This window comes from Pristis pectinata, chromosome 1, assembly GCF_009764475.1.
Source record: "Pristis pectinata isolate sPriPec2 chromosome 1, sPriPec2.1.pri, whole genome shotgun sequence".
Taxonomy (NCBI): domain Eukaryota; kingdom Metazoa; phylum Chordata; class Chondrichthyes; order Rhinopristiformes; family Pristidae; genus Pristis; species Pristis pectinata.
The window spans coordinates 79,672,018-79,695,762 of record NC_067405.1 but is presented as its reverse complement, the minus strand read 5'-3'; the positions used below and the strand labels follow the sequence as shown (position 1 = coordinate 79,695,762).

At 41.4% G+C, this 23,745-nt stretch overlaps 1 protein-coding gene across 4 annotated transcripts in view; it reads left to right on the top strand.

Annotated features, from left to right (window-relative positions):
- The window catches only part of LOC127573493 (sentrin-specific protease 2-like), a 56,467-nt gene that overhangs the window by 7,619 nt on the left and 25,103 nt on the right, over positions 1-23,745 (top strand). The window contains exons 3-10 of one of the 4 annotated variants that reach the window (XM_052021786.1): positions 2,948-3,087; positions 4,523-4,553; positions 6,553-6,628; positions 7,204-7,324; positions 11,971-12,086; positions 15,977-16,077; positions 21,461-21,518; positions 22,486-22,570. In XM_052021786.1, coding sequence (XP_051877746.1) covers positions 2,948-3,087; positions 4,523-4,553; positions 6,553-6,628; positions 7,204-7,324; positions 11,971-12,086; positions 15,977-16,077; positions 21,461-21,518; positions 22,486-22,570 — 728 coding nt within the window. Of the gene's footprint in view, positions 1-2,947; positions 3,088-4,477; positions 4,554-6,552; positions 6,629-7,203; positions 7,325-11,970; positions 12,087-15,976; positions 16,078-21,460; positions 21,519-22,485; positions 22,571-23,745 lie in introns of all 4 variants that reach the window. The other 3 variants (XM_052021777.1, XM_052021773.1, XM_052021793.1) reach the window with 3 other exon arrangements.

Here is a 23,745-nt window from a genome sequence, read left to right as displayed (position 1 = left end):
TACTCTCGTCGTCCTTCTGCTCTTCACGTACGTGAAAAAAGCCTTGGGATTTTTCTTAACCCTACTCACCAAGGCCTTTTCATGTCCCCTTCTTGCTCTCCTCAGCCCCTTCTTAAGTTCCATCCTTGCTACCCTATATTCCTCATGATCCCTATCTGATCCTTGCTGCCTACACCTTATGTATGCTGCCTTCTTCCTCCTAACTAGTTGTTCCACTTCTCTTGTCACCCATGGTTCCTTCACCCTGCCATTCTTTCTCTGCCTCACCGGGACAAATTTATCCCTAACATCCTGCAAGAGATCCCTGAACATTGACCACATCTCCATAGTAAATTTCCCTTCAAAAATGTCATCCCAATTTACTCTCGCAAGTTCTAGCCTTATAGCTTCATAATTTGCCCTTCCCCAATTAAATATCTTCCTGTCCTCTCTGCTCCTATCCTTGTCCATGACAATGCTAAAGGTTAGGGAGCGGTGCTCACTGTCCCCCAACTGCTCACCCACCGATAGATCTGTCACCTGACCTGGTTCATTACCTAATACTAGATCTAATATGGCATTCCCTCTAGTCGGCCTGTCAACATACTGTGACAGGAATCTGTCCTGGACACACTTAACAAACTCTGCCTCATCTAAACCTTTGGTACTAAGCAGGTGCCAATCAATATTTGGGAAGTTGAAGTCTCCCATGATAACAACCCTGTTATTCTTGCACCTTTCCAAAATCTGCCTCCCAATCTTCTCCTCAGTATCCTTGCTGCTACCGGGGGCCTATAGAATACTCCCAGTGGAGTAACTGCTCCTTTCTTGTTCCTAACTTCCACCCATACTGACTCTAGAGAGGATCCTTCTACATTATCCACCCTTTCTGCAGCTGTAATAGTATCCCTGACCAGTAACACCACCCCTCCTCCCCCCTCCCTATCCTTTTTAAAACACTGAAATCCAGGAATACTCAGTACCCATTCCTGCCCTGGTGACAGCCAAGTCTCTACAAGAGCCACAATATCATTGTCCCATGTACTTATCCAGCCATGCATTCATCTGCCATCTTCTCCTATTCTTACCTTCACTATCATATATTTGGAAAGGCAGGAGCTGATCAGGGGTGGTTAGCATAGCATTCCATCTCACAAGATGTCTATTCCTGGATGGGGAAAGCTGCAGAAAACCCATTGATATAATGACATTTCAGTTATCTTACTTTCAACTTTTGGGGAGGCACACTGGTGCAACTGCTGCCTTGCAACTCCAGTGGCCTTGTTTCAATCTTGTCTCATTTTTTGAGGAGGTAACTAAGAAGAATGATGAAGGCTGGGCAGTGGATGTTGTCTGTATGGACTTTAGTAAGGCATTTGACAAGGTCCTGCATGGTAGGCTGGTCAAGAAAGTTAAGGCACATGGGATCCAAGGGCAGCTGGTGAATTGGGTCCAAAATTAGCTTGGTGATAAAATGGAGAGCTTAATGTTGGAAGGATGCTTTTCTGTTTGAAAGTTTTTGACCAGTGGTGTACCTCAAGGATCAGAGGGGAGGCCTTTGTTGTTTGTGATTTATATATTAACGATTGGGATGTGAATGATTACTAAGTTTGTGGATGACATGAAAGTTGGTGATGTTGTGGATAGTGGAGAAGGTTGCCTAAGGCAACAGTAGGATATAGATCAGATGGAAAATGGAGTGGAGTAGGGGCAGATGGAATTTAATCCTGACAAATGCAAGGTGATGCTTTAGGAACTCAAATAGAGGTAGGACATGTATAGTAAATAGTAGGGCCCTATTGTAGGTTGATGAACAGAGAGACCTTGAGGTTCAAGTCCATAGTTCCAATAGCACGCAGGTAGATAGGGTGGTGAAGAGGTATATGGCATGCTTGCCTTCATAGGTTGGAGCATAGGGTATAAAAATTGAGGTGTTATGTGGTAACTGGTGTTCTGTAACCAGTTAGGCTACACTTGGAGTATTGCATCCATTTCTGGTCACCACACTGTAGGAAGGGTGTGGTTATACTGGAGATAGTGCAGAGGAGATTCACCAGAATGCTGATTTGATTGGAGGATTTTACTTAAAAGAAGAGATTGGATAGGCTGGGTTTGTTTCCGTGGAACGAAGGAGGCTGAGAGAGGTATGTAAAGTTATGAGAAGCATGGAAAGGATAGAGAGTCAGAATCTCTTTCATGGTAGGGGTATCAAAAATAAAAGGGCATAGGCTTAAGGTGAGAAAAAGGATTTTTAAAAGGGATCTGAGGGGAAAATTTTTTTACACAGAGGATGGTTGATATCTGGATGTGCTGCCAATGGATTTGGTGGAATCTGATATAATCACTATGCTTAAGAGGCATTTCCATAGGCACGTGAAAAGGCAAGGCCTGGAAGGATATGGCTATGGGATGAGAGTAGATGGGCAAATTTTTTGTCATGTGTTTGGTGGGTCGATGGACTCATTTTGGTGCTGTATGACTCTGATTTACGTATGATGTTGGTGGATACAGGTCTTCTAGTGTATAACACTGGATACAGTACTGATATGAATCATAAATTTTTTTGTAATAGCTGAGAAGGTAGATGATTGGACTAATTCAAAATTGGTAGGTGATATAAAGATCATCAAATTGAGGCATTCAGTGCAGTAAAAGATGAAGATCGTTTGGTGATACCATGCAATGGAACCACAGTGTTATTAAAAAGGTTGGGTGCAATTGTGCACCTGCTTAGTTGTGCGCAGTATCTGGGGAAGATATTGCGCCAATGTGGCTTTTCATCTCCAGGAAGGTGGCTCCTGATTGCTATCACACACATCCTGGCAATAAACAGCAGGGATTAGCTGGGGTCCTGCAATATGCCTTCAGCCTGTCTTCCCATGCAAACAACATGGAAAAGATAGTCAGAAGAGGGAAATGGAGCAACATTCAGTCACTGAAAGAAAACAAATTGTTCTTTGTTTTCTAGATGACTTTGTGAATGCAGTTAAGAAGTCTTTAACAGGAATTGTCAGCTATATAAAATCAGTGTCGCCTTTTGGTTACAAAGTCATGCAAGTAGAATCCAAATCCTCCATGCAGAGGAAGTCGAGCCAACCATTGAAACAGGTCAGTGATATAATTAGTCGAGCATAATTTTTTGAAAATAATCAGACAGTCAAAGGAACCCACCATGCTAATTGTATTGTCTGTATAACTGTAACTATGAAGGTGTAAATTGTAGAGGAGGTCCATGGGAGCTGTGTTGGAGCTACTCCTTTGTGTTACTTCAGCACATCTGCTATCCAGAGAGGATCATGTGGGAGAAGTGTGCATGGGTGATGGGTGCCTCATAATCTTAAATGCTTTTTGTTCTCCCTCTACTTCTTTGTGCAGTCAGGCTTTTTATGAGGATCTGGTTAATAACTGAGGGTCTGGGCATCTGGCTTTTGCATTGTTCTAGCAGCTTGGCCTATAACCTATCAGTATTCCATTGATTTAACAAGGGTTTCCTTTTGTTCTGGCTTGCTTCTTCCCATGGTTTTTATTTGCATCTTTAGAAAAAAGGAAAGCTAGATTTTCTTGAAGTTTGGACTTGAGGTTCTTAATACCACCCTGAATGCTCCTTCTCCGCCCTGAGTGACAGTGGGTCAGAAATTCCAAGTAGTCGGTAGAGATGTTGCATTTCTTTTCCATGGGGGCTGTGAGCATATCCTTGAATCTTTTCCACTGTCTACCTGGTAATATTTTCCCATGATGGGGCTTGGAGTAGTGTCTGTTTCAGGAATCAGTTGGCTGTCGGATATGCAAGTGACAAGGCTTGTCTAATACAGCCAGTGGTGTAATCAGGGCTTCATTGCTGGAGATGTTGGCCAGGCAGAGGATGCTAATATTAGTTCAATTATCCTTCCAGTGGATTTGAAGGATTTTGCAGAGAAGGTATTGGTGGTATGTTTCCATATCCTAGGAGTTACCTTTCAGTGAAGCTAGACCTCGATAATGAATTTCACCATCGCCTTCAATGTACTGCCATTGATTATTTGAGGAAAAGGATATCTGAGATCAAACATGGCACAAAACATGATCTAATGGATAGCAGTGAACCCTATCCTCCTGTATTGTCCTGAGATCTGGACTACTTACAGTAGGCACCTTAAGCACTCTAGTTTAATGGACAAATACAGCGTTTATGAAAATCATGGGAACACTGCAGAGGAGGTGTCTTTTTTTGAGTCAAGTCACGGAGTGGCAGGAGTCATTCAATTATTTGTGGTGTTTCACATCTCGCAAGTTATCTCTTTCTCATCAGCCTGTAACTTGTGATTTGCATTGTGCATTGCTTTTGTTAGTAAATGAAAGCCCAATCAATTCAGGGAAAAGGTGGGAAAATGTAGATAAAAGTGATAAAGTTAGCATTTTCGTGCATATAGCTATCCAGAATCTTTATTTTTACAGTAGAGTAATAGATGATTTTGTTTTCTTTATATTAGACGTTACTAATACATCTCCCTCCTTTAAGGAACTTTCCTTTTCCCTGACTGATCTCCATGACTCCAATTCTCAGGACTCTTTATCAAGAGTGGACTTAAAAGTAGGTAAGTCCAAGTTTACGTTTGTTGGTACAGATCTTCCCATAGTTTGCCACTTATTTCTCTTTCACACTCTCTACCTCTTGTATATATTGAAAGCTTTGACTTGGAGGGAAAAATGCTGTTCCCTCCCAGTTAACATCTTACATCCTGGAGGATTCTGATGGCGGAGATCAATGTCCAGTCATCCAGCTACTGTAACAAGTCATTTGATCAGAACCAATTTAATCTACTCTTCTCATTTCTAATAAGTCATTGTACCAATTACGTTCTAGAAAAATAAATCTACAAAAATAAATACCTGTGAAAGCTGGAAATCTGAAATAAAATCAGAAAATACTAAGTAGGTTAGACAATCTCTAGAGAGAAACTTACTGAGTATTTCCAGAAATTTTGGTGTGTTTTTAGAAATTAAAACCTACCAAGTTTTAATTTGCTAAATCTCCACTGGATTTTAGGGCTCTCTGTCTCAACTTCCAGTTTCTAAGATTGATTTACAACCTGTAGTTTTGATGAAACTGGTGAAGCTTCATATTTTATTCTGATGGAAGTAAAGGCACCATATCTGACTCCTTGTTCCAGTTCGTACTTTGTCACTGCTTCTGAGCAGCAGTTTTTGGCATTCCTCATTCCTGGTCTTGGGTCCTACATCGTGTGCAATTCTGGTCACTCCCCCATTACAGGAAGGACGTAGAGACTTTGGAGAGGGTACAGAAGAGGTTTACCAGGATGCTGCCTGGATTAGATGGTATGAACTGTAAGGAGAGGTTGGACAAACTTGGGTTGTTTTCTCTGGAGTGTTGGAGGCTGAGAGGAGACCTGACAGAAGGTTATAAAATTATGAGAGGCATAGCTATGGTAAACAGTCAGAACCTTTTTCCCAGGATAGAAATGCCAAATACTAGAGAACATGCATTTAAGGTGAGAAGGGGAAAGTTTAAAGGATTTGTGCGGGTCAAGTTTTTTTACACAGATAGTGGTGGGTGCCTGGAATGGGCTGCCAGGGGTAGTGGTGGAAGTAGATACAATAGTGATGTTTAGGAGACTTTTGGATAGACACGTAAATATGTAGGGAATGGAGAGATGTGGATCATGTGCAGGCAGACGAGATTTAGTTTAATTCAGCATTGTGTCTGGCACAGACATCATGGACTGGTGGGCCTTTTCCTATTCTGTAACGTCCCATGTCTTATGGTCCTATCCTCTGTTTCCCCCAGCCTAGATTCACAATTATCTTTTGCCTTCCACCTCCATAGCCACTATGATCCTCCAAAGCTTGTGTCTGATGCTAGGCTGTTTATTTGGGTTTGGAATTTTGCCCAGTACTGGTTTCCCTAGACACACATCTCAGTTGAGAGCAGGGCAAGGGAGCTGGGTCTTGTACTGAGATAAAGTAATGGACTGTAAGGCCATGTCTTGGACCATTTTTGAACATGAAGCGAATAGAGCATAGACTATGTGGAAAACTTGTAAGAAGTCCATGGAGTTGGATACATATGGAAAGATACTGGGTTTCTTGCTTTCAGTGAAATAAAGTGGATAGGGGTCACTGTTTACAGTCTAGTTAAAAATTTTGCACAGACAGATTTAACAAAAATTGTGCTGTATTTTGTTACTCTGCCCCAAGCTTCATTAGAAACTTTTAGAGCCATCATGCATTTCACATTTAACTGCATATCTACATTATTTTTACAATAAATTATGATGACTTCTGTCTCACTATTCCTTAGAATTGTTCTGATCACAGTATTTTTGTTTTGTGCTGACGTTTTTCTGTACATTTTTGTCACACTGATGTTCCATTGAATAATTTTCCTGCAGGTATATCAAGGAAAATGTAATTAGTGAGCTTCAATACATTCTGTAATTTAGCACATCGCATGTGGACCTTTGACCATCCATTATGCAACAACATTTGAAAACGTCTATTAAAACTACTTGTTACAAGGATGGACTGGCCTAAAGATACTGATTCATGTTGCTTTTTGATTGCTGCTTATCTTAGATATTGGCCAGGAACTGAGGAGGAAGAACCATGGGAATGAAGGAAAATGGCATGAATTTGACAAGATAAAGCAAAAGTGAGTATAGCTTGATATGTGACAAGGTTAAGCTGTCTATTCTTTTTGTCTGTCTTTAAATACATTCATGTGTTTGCAAGCATTCCCTCAGTGACATTATGGAGCAGGGATATAGCTAAGCTCATGGCAATTGGATGGGCTATTGTAAGTACTTCAGGACAAAGATGTGTCAAAATCACTAAAACGGCTAGGGAGTGGCATCACAGTGTACAAAAACACTGAGGTGGAACTTGAAATTAAAAATAATCTCAATTTGTGTAAGTGGTTCTGCTTGTTTACATTTTACATTAAACAAAATGTAAAGGAAAATGTGTGAGCTTGACTGTCCTTTTACTTTAAACAAGTCAAATCTTTCTCCCACCTCAAAAAAATGTTACTCTTGCTGTGCTCCGAGGCCAGTTCCAGCCAGTTTCTCTGGTTGAACGACAAACAGCCTTGGGGTCATCAGCTGCAACTTCTCATTCCTAAATTGGCCATTGGATGGAATATTGCTGGTATTTCTGGACAAAAGCATCACAAAGGCACTGGAGTAAATTGGGAGTGGTGTTTAATTGTGCTGTATTTGTCTTTGACAGAAAAGTCCTTGACCTTCCAGGAAAAACCAGTGAGCTGAGGCCTGTTCCTCTACAGCACCGCAGCCTTCCATCTACACCACCACCAATCAGGAATGACGTCAGGCACAGCACTGTAAACCAGGTGAACAATAGGTCTGAAACAATATCAGAAATTGCTAGCAATTTTTTTAAAAGTTAAAATTTTATTTACAGTGTGGTAACAGGCCCTTCCGGCCCAATGAGTCCGCACCGCCCATTTTAAACCCAAATTAACCTACCCATACGCCTTTGCAATGTGGGAGGAAACCGGAGCACCCAGAGGAAACCCACGCAGACACGGGAGAACGTACAAACTCCTTACAGACAGCGGCGAGAATCGAACCCCGATCGTTGGCACTGTAATAGCGTCGCGCTAACTGCTACGCTACTGTGCCGCCTCAGCAATTATGAGGAGTGACCAGATAGGTTGGATTTGTTTTCTTTATAGCAAACAAGCTGAGAGGGATCTGATAGAGGTAAACAAAATTTATGAGGGGCAAGGACAAGGTAGATAGTAGGAATTTTTTTTCTCTTTGTCCTAAACCTATGTCCTCTAGCTTTTAACACCTCTGTTATGGGAAAGAGGTTTGGCTGGAATCTGGAATGCACTGCTTGAGGGGTGCTGGAGGCAGGTACACTCTCAGCATGTATCTAAGTAAGTACTTGAATTGCTAAAGCATCGAAGGCTATGGACCAAGTGCTGGTAAGTGGGATTAGTATAGTTGGGTACTTGATGGACGTGGTAGGCCAAAAGGCCTGTTTCCATGCTGTATGACCCTTTGTGGTTTGATAGCATGGAAGGATGATGATGCAAGGCAAAAAAAAAGGACAGTAATGGGACAAATTTTAAAAAAAGTTCTAGAGGAGCTTCTTCACCAGGTAGCATCAGAACTGTTAGCTAGTGCTACTAGGGGGATATGGGAGGAGTGTTTCGTCCTGATGAAGGGTCTCGGCCTGAAACATTGACTGTTCATTTCCCTCCATAGATGCTACCTGACCTACTCAGTTCCTCCAGTGTTTCATGTGTGTCATTGTGTATGTGTGTTTTGTTCCTGGGTTGTTGACTTCAGGGTGTGAGCTATATGACATTGAACTGCCCATTTGTACAGATTGGAACCATGCAGGAGACCTAGGATCATAGTTGCAGACTGAATGGAGGTGTTCAGCAAAGTGATTCACCTCCCCTGTTTTGCCAGTTCTGATAATGCATTAAGATTTTCGTTGCTCCTGAAGTTGACTAGCGATGTGGTTAGGGCATTTAAGCATTTAGTTCCTTAATGAACAGTCAACCCAAACAATGAGATTTATGGACTGAGAATCAAACAGTGGAAGGACAAAAAGTGAGAGAATTCAGTTTTGAATCACATTCTGGAGGAGGAAGAGCAAGAAGGAACAATCAAATTGAGAAAGAACAAGAAAAGAAAAGTAAGAAAATAATCAAAGTATGGCATTTTTAAACTTCTCCAGTGACAAGGCAATGAGACTCCACACTTTCAGTCTTCTGGATAGCAAAGAATGATTGACAGTGAATAACAATTAGCACATTAACCACAAGGCATGGGAAGTGTTAATTTTTGATGATTTATGGCAAACTTAATGGACAATTTGAAAATACAAATCACAAGGAAGTTAAAGATGTTGCTTGGGCTGTTGTGGACACAGCTTAAGCAAAGAGGTTTAGTTACTTTTTACACCAAATTCTTTCTCTCTACATTGGAGCTATTTAGCTGTAATTGTGAAGAATTGCTGTCTCAAGGTTATTTAACACTCCATCTGATTATTTGATGCATTTCCCTCTTCTAAAATTGCACATCAACATATTGAGTTGAAGATTTGTCTTGCCTGAATGTTATAAAAATACAAAATGGATAAGGGCGGCACGGTAGCATAGCGGTTAGCGCGACACTATTACAGTGCCAGTGATCAGGGTTCGATTCTCGTCACTGTCTGTAAGGGGTTTGTACGTTCTCCCGTGTCTGTGTGGGTTTCCTCCGGGTGTTCCGGTTTCCTCCCACATTGCAAAGACATAGAGGTAAGTTAATTGGGTTTAAAATGGGCGGTGCGGACTCGTTGGGCCGGAAGGGCCTGTTACCACGCTGTAAGTAAAATTTTTTTTAAAAATTGATAATGCTTGCCCAAGCAAACACTTTTCAAAGGCATGTTAACTAACACATTTTTGATGTCTTTTGACAAAGTATATTCACACACTAACAAGTCAATATTTGAGGTGAATTTTCAGAGGAGTGTAGTGTAAGCAGATTGCAGGTATTCATTTTAGAAAAATGCACAGTTAGGCATGTAGGCAGGGCAAATGCTGAACACTTATACAGTCATTCTGGAGAAACTATTCAAATGGTGAAAAAGAACAAGTACATGCAGATCTCATGATTCACAAGCAGTTCTGTAAAGTGGGAGTTAAAGTGAGTAGGGATGTGGGGCTGCATTTAAAGAATATTTGATTATAAGACAAACAATACTATTTTGACCTTGTATGAGACCTCTTTTATTCACTTATGTGATGTGAGCGTTGCGAGAAATATCAGTATTTATTGCCTATTCTTTATTGCCCTAGAGCAGCTGGTGTGTGCTGCTGCCTTGAACAACAGCAGTATTTCTGGTGATGGTACTCCCACCTTAGTCAGGCTTTAGTTACACAGCTGTGTCCATGTCTCCAGTTTTGATCCTATCACATTGTGTGAGATATTGAGGCTGCAGAAAGATTGGAGAAGAGGGACACTAGAACAATTACTACTTCAACACATCTTAGTTATCAAGATAGAGTAAAGGAGCTGTGACTGTGGTTGAGATTTAAAAAGATAATGAAGGGTTTTTGGTTGTTCCACTGGGTTAGGATGGACCATGTATCAAAGATTTTGTTGTAAAAGTCCAAATAAAGGCTGGTGCTTTCTCAGAGTATAGTAGACTGGAACTGTCTAGTGCTTTGAGGCTGATGGTGAATTTGTGACTTCTCTCAAGAGAGCTAAACTGTTTCTGGCTGTGGCTAAGGTAGCCTCTAATAAAAGGAAGGGGAAGCAAAGAACTCAGGCCAGTGTGCCTGCTGGACTTGATCACCAGGGATCTGGAGATTGAACAGGAGTTTCCCAGATTTCCTGCACACACCCCTTCCAGTCCATTCAATCTTATGAATCATAAAATGTTCAGAATCATGTTTATTATCACTGACATATGTTGTGAAATTTGTTGTTTTGCGGCAGCAGTACAGTGCAAGACATAAGAATTACTGTAAGTTACAAAAATAAATAAATAGTGCAAAATGAGGTAGTGTTCATGGACTGTTCAGAAATCTGATGGTGGAAGGGAAGGAACTGTCTCTGAAGCATTGAGTTTGGGTTTTCAGGCTCCTGTACCTCCTCCCCAATGGTAGTAACATGAAGAGGACATGTCCCGGGTGGTTAGGGTCCTTAATGATGGATGCTGCCTTCTTGAGTCACCACCTCTTGAAGATGTCCTTGGTGGGTGGGGGGTGGGCTGGTGAGGGTTGTGCCTGTGATGGAGCTGGCTGAGTCTACAGCCCTCTGCAGCCTCTTTCGATCCTGCACATTGGAGCCTCCAGACCAGATGGTGATGCAACCAGTCAAAATGCTCTCCACTGTAAATCTGTAGACATTTGCAAGAGTCTTTGGTGACATACCAAATCTCCTCAAACTCCTAATGAAGTAGAGCCACTGGCATGCCTTCTTCGTGATTGCATCAATATATTAGGCCCAAGATAGATCCTCTGAGATGTGCCCAGGAACTTGAAGCTGCTCACCCTTTCCACAGCTGACCCCTCAATGAGAACTGGTGTGTGTTCTCCCAACTTCCCCTTCCTGAAGTCCACAATCAATTCCTTGGTCTTACTGAGATTGAGTGTGAGGTGTTGTGACACCGCTCAACCAGCCAATCTATCTCACTCCTGTACGACTCCTCATTGCCACCTAAGATTGTTTGAAATGTGGTGGTGAATATTTGTGATCACTTGGAAAAAAGCAATGAACCAGATGAAAATCCAATTTGGAGAAATAAACATCGGGGAAATTCTTTTGATTCATTTAAGTGATCAAAGTATCTACAGTAGATCACTCTAGTTCCAAAGTCCCCACGCTATGCCTGAGGTGATGACAACCTAGCAAAAATCCAGTCCAGCTCTTGCTTAAAGGAATTCAGTGAATCACTGTCCACTGCATAAGACTAGTAGGTTTCCAGAGGCCCACTATCCTCTGGAAAAGAAACAGTTCCTGACACCTCACCTAGATCTAGCAATGCACACTTAAATTTATGAACCTGGCTGCATGGAACCCCTCTCCATTTGGTGCATATTATAAACTGAAAAAACAATATTTGCCCTTCATCTTACAAATCCCTACATCCACATTTCTGATATGTTGAGTCCCAAATCTTCTTGGACCACCTTGTAAATTGATCTTGTTATTGGCAACCTGAAGACAGTAAGGCTACAACATTTCCTAGTAACACATCTCCCTTGGAGAGAGTAAACTGTTGTTAGTTCCTGTCCTTGGTGGTTATTCATGAGCCCTCTACTCTGCTGGAAATGTGCATATATAGATGCTGAGGATATTGGTGGCTTTGCAATGGTGAGACCAATGTTTGAACTGTCTGGTGCTGACAACCTTGACTTGCATGTATAAAATGGTGCCACAGTTCTCCACTTCTTGTGTATGAACTTCGGGAAAGGAGACTTAGGAGAAATGTTCAGAATTTAAATATTGTTTTCTATTCTCTCTGCAGAGCACAGAGAAGAATGAGAAGGAACAGTATAAACTCCTGCTACGACTGGTAGCTGCAGGATTAGATAAGAAGTCTAAGCAGCAACCCTCAGTTTCCACTTCAAAAGCAATATCTGTGTTAGTACCAGAGATTTATATTTCAGTCTGTTCTAGTAAAAAGAACTTGTTTTTATTCAGTGTAAGACTGGACATGATCCAAGGCATGATTTTTCTCAAAGTTTGACACCAAGGCTCACCAGAATGTTGCCTGGATTAGAGAGTAGTAACTCTAAGAAGAGGTGGGATAAACTAGGGTTGTTTTCTCTGGAGTGTCGGGGGCTGAGGGCCAATCTGATAGGGGAATATAAAATTATGAGAGGTGTAGATATGGTAGATAGTCAGATTTTTTTCCAGGGTGGAAATATCAAATACTAGAGGGCATAGCTTTAAAGTGAGGGGGAAAATTTAAAGGAGATTTGCAAGGCAAATATTTTACATGGAGAGTGGTAGGTTCTTGAAGGTGATGGAAGCAGATACAATAAAAGGCATTTAGACAGTCACATGAACAGGCAGGTATTGGAAGGATATGGACCACATGCAGGCAGATGGGATTAGTTTGGATTGGCCTTATGGTCGGCACAGACTTTGTAGGCTGAAGGGTCTGTTCCTGTGCTGTTCTGTTTTATTTTCTAAGACACAAAGAGGTACTGGATGGGTGACCGAAAGCTTGGTTAAAGAATTAGATATCAAATATTGCCACTAAATAAGGAGAAAAGAGGCAAAATGTTCAGGAAAGAAATTACAACTAAAATTAGGGGTGATTAATAGTCCAAAGCTGAAGGACTGAAAAGTTTTCTGATGGTTGCAGGACTTGAGGAGGACCAAAGATTGGGAGCAGTGATACATGGTGGAATTTGAAAACAGGGCTTGTAATTTTAAAATTGAGGCATTGACAGAATAGGAGACCATAGTTGCTTAGTGAAATGCAACACCTATCCTTTCCCACCATCCAGGGATGCAAGCACTCCCTCCAGGTGAAGCAGCAATTCACTTGGTGCTCTTCCAGTTTAATGTATTGCATTTGGTGCTCCTGATGTAGCCTCCTCTATAGTAGAAAAAACAAATGCAGATTGGGTGACCGATTTGTAGAACACCTCAATTTACAGGAGAGACTTTGACGTGAGTACGATAATGTAGTTAAAGTAATTTTCCAGCGGTCAGAACTGGGGACCATTGATCCTGGATACAAGTTCAAATTCAACTAAGGAAGCTGGGGAATTTAAATTCAAATAATAAATCTTGAATTTAATTAAGAAAGTTAGTTTCAGTAACAATAAGCATTAATCTGTCGGTTTGTAGTTTAAAATCCCATCTAGTTCACTGATGTCCTTTAGGGAAGGAATTTTGCTATCTTTAGCCAGTATGGCCTATGTGTGACTCCAAATCCATAATGTGTTTGACTCATAACTGCTTAACTTAAGAGGCAATTAGGGGTGGATAATAAGTATCAGCCTTGACCAGTGACATCCATATCCTGCAGACAAATAAATAAAATTCATCTGGACTTATCATCCTGATTTGCTGAAGTTATCTTGTATTTCAAATATCCTTTGATGCCTTGCATCTGTCCTTGTCTTTTATACACAGGTTCACTGTGTAGAATTGGTATGGATTAGACTGATGTTAAACTCAACCATCCTTTAATAAAACCTTATCAACCCCAGAGCAGATTCTATACCCTCTGACCAATCAATTATTTTTCATCAAGGTTGAAATTTTAATTAAATGATGCAAGCACAACCATAAATTTCAGCTGTCAGGTTAGTTTTATCTTTTGCAGTGTTTTATCAATGCACAACTAAAAGTTAGCAACTAAAAGTTATTGTTGATAAAACACTCCCAATGTAGAATAGCTATGACAGGAGAAAAATTACTCCTTATTAAGTATTTATTTCTTCACTCATCAATGGATATGGGATTGAAGGTCAGTTCGGATATATAAATGCCTTGTTTGCAAGTTTCATATAAAGAACTTGGTTGCAAGGAATTGGATTTGCACCACTATGCAAGATAGAAACTGTTCAAGAGTCAGTAGTAATATGACTATAGGAAACAAAACAGTTAAAAACAAAATCCTGACCAGCTCCAGGGAATACAGGAGGTAAGAGTATTTTGTTTGTTGTGGTGATTTGAGGGCACTCTCAGCTCTGTTTCATTTCTTTGTGGCAGTATACTAACACAAATATTTTTCAGAACTTGCTTAAAAATGTGATCTAAAATGATCAGTGTTAGTTTACACTGCTCCAGTCAGTTAGGTGACTGGGTGCCTGTCTTTTGATCATAGGTGATACGATAGAGGTGTATAAAAGTATAAGAGACATTGATAGGGTAGATAGCCAGAGTCTCATGGTAGGGATGTCTAAAACTTGAGGGCATAGGTTTAAGATGTGAGGGAGGTGCTTTAAAGGGGATCTGAGGGGTACATTTTTCACCGAAAGAGTAGTTGGTATCTAGAATGAGCTGCCAGAGGAAGTGGTGGAGGCAAGAACAGTACACAGCATTTAAGAAGCATCTGGCCAGGTTTTTGAATGAGCAAGGCATAGAGGCATATGGAATTAATACAGACAAGTGGCATTAGTATAGATAGCCAGGATGGTTGGCATAGACCCAGTGGGCTGAATGGCCTGTTTCTATGCTGTACAATTCTATGATTCTATGATTCTATTACTGTCCTTAACCTAGCCCTGACTAAAATATCACTTTTTCCACACCTTGCTAAATAAATGAGAAAGGATGGTATGGTAGAATATAAAATTGCTGAAACTAATTATAAATCTTAAAAATAAAAATGTGGAGAGACAATTTAAACAAGATGGGACAAATCTAATGGGGAGTGCAGGATTAGAATGACCAGGTGTGGGTATATGCAGACAAATTTCTAAATGTGGTGCAACAATCTGGTTTTAAGTTTTTTTTAAAATACAGTATATTGTAATGTCAGCTTTCTAAATGGAGACATGGCCCATGAAGCTGGGATGTTTTCACTGAGGCTTCCACTGGGCCAGATTTGACCCTAAGCTTATGTTCATACCGATGAACTGCATTCATAGCAAAGCTAATTTCTTTCTCCTTTAAGGTTTTTCCTTATCTTTCCAGCATAAAATTTACATGTGTATTCACTTTCTACACCTCCCACTCAATGTTTTCGTGGAGTTTCATGAAATTTTTTTTACTTCAAGAACATACAGAATTGGAAGAGATCACTTGCCTGCCAGAATACTGGTCATATTCTTTCAAATGAATTGTTGCGTACAGTCCCATAGCCTTGTTTTTCCTTGGTCCGGAATCCTGCAAGTTCCTCAAGTTGGTCCTATTCCCTTTTAAATTTATGAATCTAACTTCCACCATCTCTCCATAAGATAAGATTTCTTTATTAGTCACATGTACATCAAAACACACAGTAAATACATCTTTTGTCTAGAGTGTTCTGGGGACAGCACGCAAGTGTCGCCACACTTCCAGCATACATGCCTACAACTTCCTAACCCGTATGTCTTTGGAATGTGGGAGGAACTGGAGCACCCAGAGGAAACCCACGCAGTCACGGGGAGAAAATACAAACTCTTTACAGACAGCGGCCGGAATTGAACCCGGTTTGCTGGCACTGTAATAATGTAACACTAACCGTTACACTACCATGCCTTAAAATAGACCATTCCAGATCCGGGCAACTGTGTGTAAATATTTCTCCTCATTTCCTCCTTGTATCATTTACCAACAACATATAATATTTATTAAAGGATCATTTCAATGGGGCTACCTAAAACCTTTTCAAAATTGCAGGAATTCCTATGTATTCCCAATAATCATTTTTTTTTGCTTAATTTAGTTTTGTTGAGATCAAGAAAACCTTTTCGTTTGAAAAATAAGAATTAATCAGAAGACAATTCCTAATTATTCCTCTGATGTTATTCTCATGTGACACCAAATTTCTCAACAGGCTTCATAAATATTGTCTTTGTTTCTAGTTCAGCCAATCCCAGCCAGTGCCATCAGTCAAGGACAGGTTACAAGGAAAAACAAGGCAGCTTTGAAAATAATCCATTATCACTCAGAGTGAGTGAAGTAGGTGAGTATAGCTATTTTAGCAACTTTTACTGAGAGGAGTAAAAGTTGCTATTAACATTTTAGAACATAGAACAATTACAGCACAATTCAGGCCCTTCAGCCTACAAAGCTGTGCCAAACATGTCCCTGCCCTAGTAATTACTAGGCTTACTCATAGCCCTCTATTTTACTCAGCTCCATGTACCTATCTAACAGTCTCTTGAAAGACCATATCGTATCAGCCTCCACCACCGTTTCCGGCAGCCCATTCCACGCACTCAGCACTCTCTGAGTAAAAAAAACTTACCCCTGACATCTCCTCTATATCTACTCCCCAGCACTTTAAACCTATGTCCTCTTGTGGCCACCATTTCAGCCCTGGGGAAAAGCCTCTGACTATCTACCCTATCAATACCTCTCATCATCTTATACACCTCTATCAGGTCCCCACTCATCCTCCGTCTCTCCAAGGAGAAAAGGCCGAGTTCCCTCAACCTGCTTTCATAAGGCATGCTCTGCATCCCAGGCAGCATCCTTGTAAATCTCCTCTGCACCCTCTCTATGGCTTCCACATCTTTCCTGTAGTGAGGCGACCAGAACTGAGCACCATACTCCAAGTGGGGTCTGACCAGGGACCTATATAGCTGCAACAATACCTCACGGCTCCTAAATTCAATTCCCCAATTGATGAAGGACAATACACCTTATGCCTTCTTAACCACAGAGTCAACCTGCGCAGCCACTTTGAGCGTCCTATGGACTCGGACCCCAAGATCCCTCTGATCCTCCACACTGCCAAGAGTCCTACCATTAAGACTATATTCCACCAACATATTTGACCTATCAAAATGAACCACTTCACACTTATCTGAGTTGAACTGCATCTGCTACTTCTCAGCCCAACTCTGCATCCTATCTATATCCCTCTGTAACCTCTGACAGCCCTCCAAACTATGCACAACACCCCCAACCTTCATGTCACCCGCAAACTTACTAACCCACCCCTCATTTTCATTAACATTAACATGAAATATAACATAATACTAACATAATATCAACATAAACATTTTTATGTTTATGCATGTACCTTGCACCACAAAGCAAAACATAACATTTTATGTTTATATCCTGAAATATAAACATAATAATAATATTTTTATTAACATTAAAATTAACATTTTCATTATTTTGGAAAATGTTTAAAGTAGCTTCATGGTTACTTATGTGCCAATATTCATGTGCCAGAGACAAAAAACAAAGATCATAATTTAGTGATCAAAATAAAAATAAAAGCATATGCTGGAAATCTGAAATATAAACAGAGAATGCTGGAAAAACTCGATAGGTCCAGGCAGTGTCTATGGAAACAGAAATAGTTAATGTTTCAGGTCAAAGACCCTTCATCAGATCGTTCGACATTCATGTTTCTCTTTCCATCATAATTTGGAGGTTCGAATTAGTGGTGAAACATTGAAGTGAGCCATACCGTAGCTCATTCAGGGTTTAGTAAACCACTTTCCCTTCTCTTTTGCAGTGGGAATTATTTCAAAGGCCTTGATCACTTTTGCTTGAACCTTCATCTTTACAAAACAAAATGCTCCAGCCCTCTAAGTCTTCCTCAGTAACTAAAGACCATTATACCTGGCATCAATCTAAAGATTCTTCTTTGAACAGTGGGAGAGGATAGGTATATAACATTCCTTATGACCCCTCTGTGTACAGGGTAGAAATCAGCCAGCTCGTGTGTAGTCTGCCCAGATTATGCTTGGCTTATTTTAGTGTGCGAAACCCTCCTCCCCTCCCCCAACAGTCAAATTGGCATTCTTAATTCAGACAGGGAGACACAAGAGACTTCATAAGCTGGAATCTGGAGTTAAAAAACAAACTGCTGGAGGAACTCAGCAGGTCAGGCAGCATCTGTGGAGGAAAATGGACAGTCGACATCTTGGGTTGAGACCTTTCATCTGGACTGAAAGAGTAGGGGGAGGTAAACAGTATACAGAGGTGAAGAGATGGCAAGTGACAGGTGAGGAGGGCTGATAGGGCGATGGAGGAGGGGAGAGTGGAAGTAGTGACAGAGACTGGGAGATGATGGTGAACGCAACGAAAGGCTCAGGAAGAGATATGGCAGAGACAGAGAAAGTGAGAGAAAGGAATGGTATCCTTACAAGAGACAGGGTGGGAGGAGGTGTAGCCCAGGTGTCTGTGGGAGTTCGTGGGTTTGTAGTAAATGTAAGTGGAGTAGTTTCTCTCCTGAGATGGAGACAAAGAGATCAAGAAGGGGCAAAGAGCTGTCGGAAATGGTGCAAGTAAGTTTGAGGTTAGGATGGAAGTTAGTAGTGAAGTTGATTAAATTCACTTGGATCGTTGCGTTCTACACACACCAGGCCCCAATCGCCCTGTTTCTTTCCCCTCCTACACCTACTCCATCTGCCCATCACCCACACACTTCTCTCACTGGGTCCCCTCCCCCACTGTTCCCATCTGCCCTCCCCACCTCCCTTATTTGGTTCTGTGCTCCTCTTTCTTTTCCTATCAGATTCCATCATCTGCAGCCCTTTGTTGCCTCCACCCATCACCTCCCAGCCTCTGTCGTTATGTCCACCCCTCCCTCCTCACCTTGGTCCACCTATTGCTTGCCAGCTCTTGCCCCATCTCTTCCCCTCACCTCGTTATACTGGCTATCTCCCCCCTCCTCTTTCATGAAGGGTTTTAACCCAAAACATCAACTGTCCATTTTCCTCCACAGATGCTGTCTGACCTTCTGAGATCCTCCAGCAGTTTGTTTTTTGCGTCATTTAGATAACTTTGTTTCTTTGTCCCCTCAAAGACAATTATGGCACAGGAAGAAATCATTCACCCCATCATGTCTTTGTTCACTAATCCCCATGTCTTCCTTGTTCTTGTAGTGTCAAATGTAAACAGTTTTCCCTTAATGTGCAAGCACAATTCTCTGTCACAAATGGGGCCTGTGGCAAGCATTCCAAAACTGCAAAGAAGTCCAGGACTAATTATGGCGCCTTGCTAGGCTCATCATCTGTATTATTCCATCCACTGCCACTTATTATTTTCCCTGGTGTGCTCAATTTCCTTTCTATTTCTGTGAAAACTCCCATTGTCCTAGTTTCTTGAGTCTTTTCTCATAACTCCTATTCTTTTCTCAGATCTTTGATGTCAGAGCTGAGTACTCCTCCAGAGATCTGGAGGAGTACAAGGCTAAAAGGAAGGAACTTAAGAAAGAGATTAGGAGAGCCAGAAGGGGACATGAGAAGGCCTTGGCGGGCAGGATTAAGGAAAACCCCAAGGCGTTCTACAAGTATGTGAAGAGTAAGAGGATGAAATGTGAAAGGATAGGGCCTATCAAGTGCAGCAGTGGGAAAGTGTGTATGGATCCAGAAGAAATAGCGGAGGTACTTAATGAATACTTTACGTCAGTATTCACCATGGAAAAAAGATCTGGGGGATTGTAGTAGGGACTTGCAGTGGCCTGAAAAGCTTGAGCATGTAGATATTAGAAAAGAGGCAGTGCTGAAACTTTTGGAAAGCATCAAGTTAGATAAGTCGCTGGGACCGGATGAGATGTACTCCAGGTTGCTGTGGGAGGCAAGGGAGGAGATTGCGGATCCTCTGACGATGATCTTTGTGTCATCCATGGAGACGGGAGAGGTTCCGGAAGATTGGAGGGTTGCGGATGTTGTTCCCTTATTCAAGAAGGGGAGTAGGGATAGCCCAGGAAATTATAGACCAGTGAGTCTTACCTCAGTGGTTGGTAAGCTGATGGAGAAGATCCTGAGAGGCAGGATTTATGAACATTTGGAGAGGTATAATATGATTAGGAATAGTCAGCATAGCTTTGTCAAGGGCAGGTCCTGCCTTACGAGCCTGATTGAATTTTTTGAGGATGTGACTAAGCACATCGATGAAGGGAGAGCAGTAGATGTAGTGTATATGGATTTCAGCAAGGCGCTTGATAAGGTACCCCATGCGAGGCTTATGGAGAAGGTGAGGAGACATGGGATCCAAGGGGACATTGCAGTGTGGATCCAGAACTGGCTGGCCCACAGAAGGCAAAAGGTGGTTGTTGAAGGGTCGTATTCTGAGTGGAGGTCGGTGACCAGTGGTGTACCTCAGGGATCTGTACTGGGACCCTTACTCCTTGTGATTTTTATAAATGACCTGGATGAAGTGGCAGATGGCGTTCAACCCAGATAAGTGTGAAGTGGTTCATTTTGGTAGGTCAAATATGATGGCAGAATATAGTCTTAATGGTAGGACTCTTGACAATGTGGAGAATCAGAGGGATCTTGGGGTCCGAGTCCATAGGACGCTCAAAGTGGCTGCGCAGGTTGACTCTGTGGTTAAGAAGGCATATGGTGTATTTTCCTTCATCAATTGGGGAATTGAATTTAGGAGCCGTGAGGTATTGTTGCAGCTATATAGGTCCCTGGTCAGACCCCACTTGGAGTACTGTGCTCAGTTCTGGTCGCCTCACTACAGGAAAGATGTGGAAGCCATAGAGAGGGTGCAGAGGAGATTTACAAGGATGCTGCCTGGAATGCGAAGCATGCCTTATGAAAGCAGGTTGAGGGAACTTGGCCTTTTCTCCTTGGAGAGACGGAGGATGAGGGGGGACCTAATAGAGGTGTATAAGATGATGAGAAGTTTTGATAGGCTAGATAGTCAGAGGCTGAATTGGTGGTCACAAGAGGACATAGGTTTAAGGTGCTGGGGAGTAGATATAGAGGAGATGTCAGGGGTAAGTTTTTTACTCAGAGTGGTGAGTGCATGGAATGGGCTGCTGGAAACTGGTGGAGGTGGATACAATAGGGTCTTTCAAGAGACTGTTAGGTAGGTACATGGAGCTGAGTAAAATAGAGAGCTATGGGTAAGCCTAGTAATTTCTAGGGTAGGGACATGTTCGGCACAGCTTTGTGGGCTGAAGGGCCTGAATTGTGCTGTAGTTTTTCTTTGTTCTTTATGTACTATTACTGAAGGTGTCCTCTAACTAAACAATGTAGAGATGACTTTCTCTGGCTTGTAGTCACCTGATTTTACTATGCAGTTGAATGTTCTATAGATTTGGATTTCTGCTCCATATGTTAAGGGTTAAGTCTTCTCAGTATCCCACTTCTCTTTCTACTTTGTTCTTAGCTATTTCAATACCATTCATGAACTACTCTTGCTGTCCATAAATTTCTTTCCATCTGCACTAATTCAAATTAGACCTTATCTATTTAATTAATTGTTATATTTAATTTACATATTTTGCCATTCAATCTGAGAATCATTTTTCCTTCTGGTTTGTATCTGCAAAATTCTTCACTTTGTTTGGAGTTCTGAACAAAAAATGTTAACGTAAATTAGAAATGGGGCCATTAATTCATCAGTATTACTATTATCTCTAGGTCTACCCATGTGGAAGGAATCTAGTGCCAAATCAGTATCAGGGAATATCAACACAAGGTGAGAAAACAAATTTAATCTCTCTCAATAAGTAAAATATTGTCATCAATGGATAACACAGTCATTTTTAAATATGGTCAAGACAATGCAAAGGTTTGATAATAGGTTTTTTAATTTGCTAAATCCAGCTGGAGAGCGAAGCTCTAATGTTCACTGGAGCTAAAATGAATGATTCAGAATGGTTGCAGATCACTTTTTAGTTAATAGTAAAAACAACCCATGAACCTCAGGTGGCATTAGATAAGAGTTTTTCTTTTCCTTAGTATTTTCCTAATTCCACTTTGAAAGCAATCATTGAATCTACTTGATTGATTTTCTTGAGTTAGTAGGCTAACAAATTGCCCTTAATGTGTTGGTGAGTGGAAGGACCGTGCACGTGTGTGTGTGTGCACGCAGGGGGGAGGGGGGTGAGGGCGGGGTGGGGTAGTATGGGGAGAATATAATCATGGGATTAGTGTAAATGGGTGGTTGATGGTTGGCGAGAACTCGGGCTACAGAGCCTGTTTTTCTGCTGGATCTCCCCACTGCATTTTCTGTCAGATCAACACTAAGTGTGTGGACTTGTGGTTCAGCACAGGCAGCAAATACTGGTTTAAAGAACAGGACAGGCCACTCGTTGACAGCAAAATAATTGGATTTGGGTAGCTACTTGTGAGGAGGTGAATGGATACTTATTAAACCTCCTAGATTTGTCAGAAAGATTATTGAGTAAATATAGCTGGAGGTAATGCTGATATAGAATCATCAAATTGTTACAGCGCAGGAGGCGACTATGCAGCCCATCAAGTCTGTGGTGGCATGGTATTTCAAGATGTCACATCAGGAATGGTCCCACCGAGTCAGCAGGGGTTGAAGGGAAGATGGTTTGGTGAGGTCAGATTGTAGGTGGTTGAAATGGCAAATTACCTTTTAGAAATATGAAAACTGATGGAAAAATTGGAATTGATTCAGAATTCTGTTGGCCCAGTAGGCAGACCCATTTTGACCGTCAGTCAGAAATCTTGCAGAACGCTGGAGGAAAGCCTGCTGTGGGAATCAAAGCACTTGCAGAGGTAAGGGCTGGGTTGCGAGTATGACTGTTATAGAAGCACAAGTACAGTGCCTTTGAAGAACTATCTTTCATTCTTGCTTTTTTAATGGACATGTTTGCATGAGAATGGTTTTATCTGTAATACTTATTTTGCTCTGTTTGAATCTCTAGTCTCTTTTCTCTTACTGAGTTCGTTTCACACAAGGCCACAGCTTTATCCTGACTTGGATGTTCACGAACAAGAGCAGGAACCCTAACTGATATAGAGTCATAGAATTGTACCGCATGGCCATTCAGTCCAACTCATCCATACCAACCAGCGGGCACCTTTCTGTATTAATCCCATCATTCAGCACTTGGACCAGAGCTTTCTATGCCTGGGAGATTCAAGTGCTCAGCAAGACACTTCTTAAATGCTGTCAGCAACTCAGCTTTAACCACTCTCTCAGGCAGTGCATTCCAGGTACATGCCACTCTCTGGGTGAAGTAGGTCCCCTTCATTATCCCATGTAAATCTCTTTTCCCCTTACCTTAAATATGTGTTCTCTTGTTTTATCTACCTCTGATATAAGGAAATGTTTCCTGCAGTCCACCTTATCTATACTCCTCATCTAAAGATCTATAAGAAAATAGAATGTCTGGGTGCCCTGTTCGTAGCTCAGTAATGAAACAACCTAGAAATCTAAAGTTTTGCATGAAAGTTCACAGAACTTCCAGAACCCTCCATGGGTCAAAGGGGGCTTTATTTCAATTTTCCCCATTGAAAATTGAAGAGAATTTTTTCAGATCTCTTTTTGAGAGACTAAATATTTGGGTAGATCTGACCTGAGTACTTTTGGTCTACCTGTGCCACAAAGAGGAACTGAAAATGTGTGCATCAAATTTCTGCGGGAATGATTTAAAGCAGTTAGATGAATATATCTGAAAGAAATAACCAAGTTTAGTGAGATACCAAAGTACTATTAGAAAGGCTGTTTTGGATGCTTACGGTGGAATAGAAAATATTTCTTATTAATCTATTTTTGGATAAAGTTCAAAGATGATACATGAGTTGCCTGGCCATGGCATCATCAGACATTGCTTTGACACTTTTGAATGGGAGGGGCGGGTAGGGAGGTGAGGAACTGCACATTCGGCTTTTAAACTCACTTTAAATTTGACAAATATGGAGACTCCGATATGTAACATTAGTCAGGG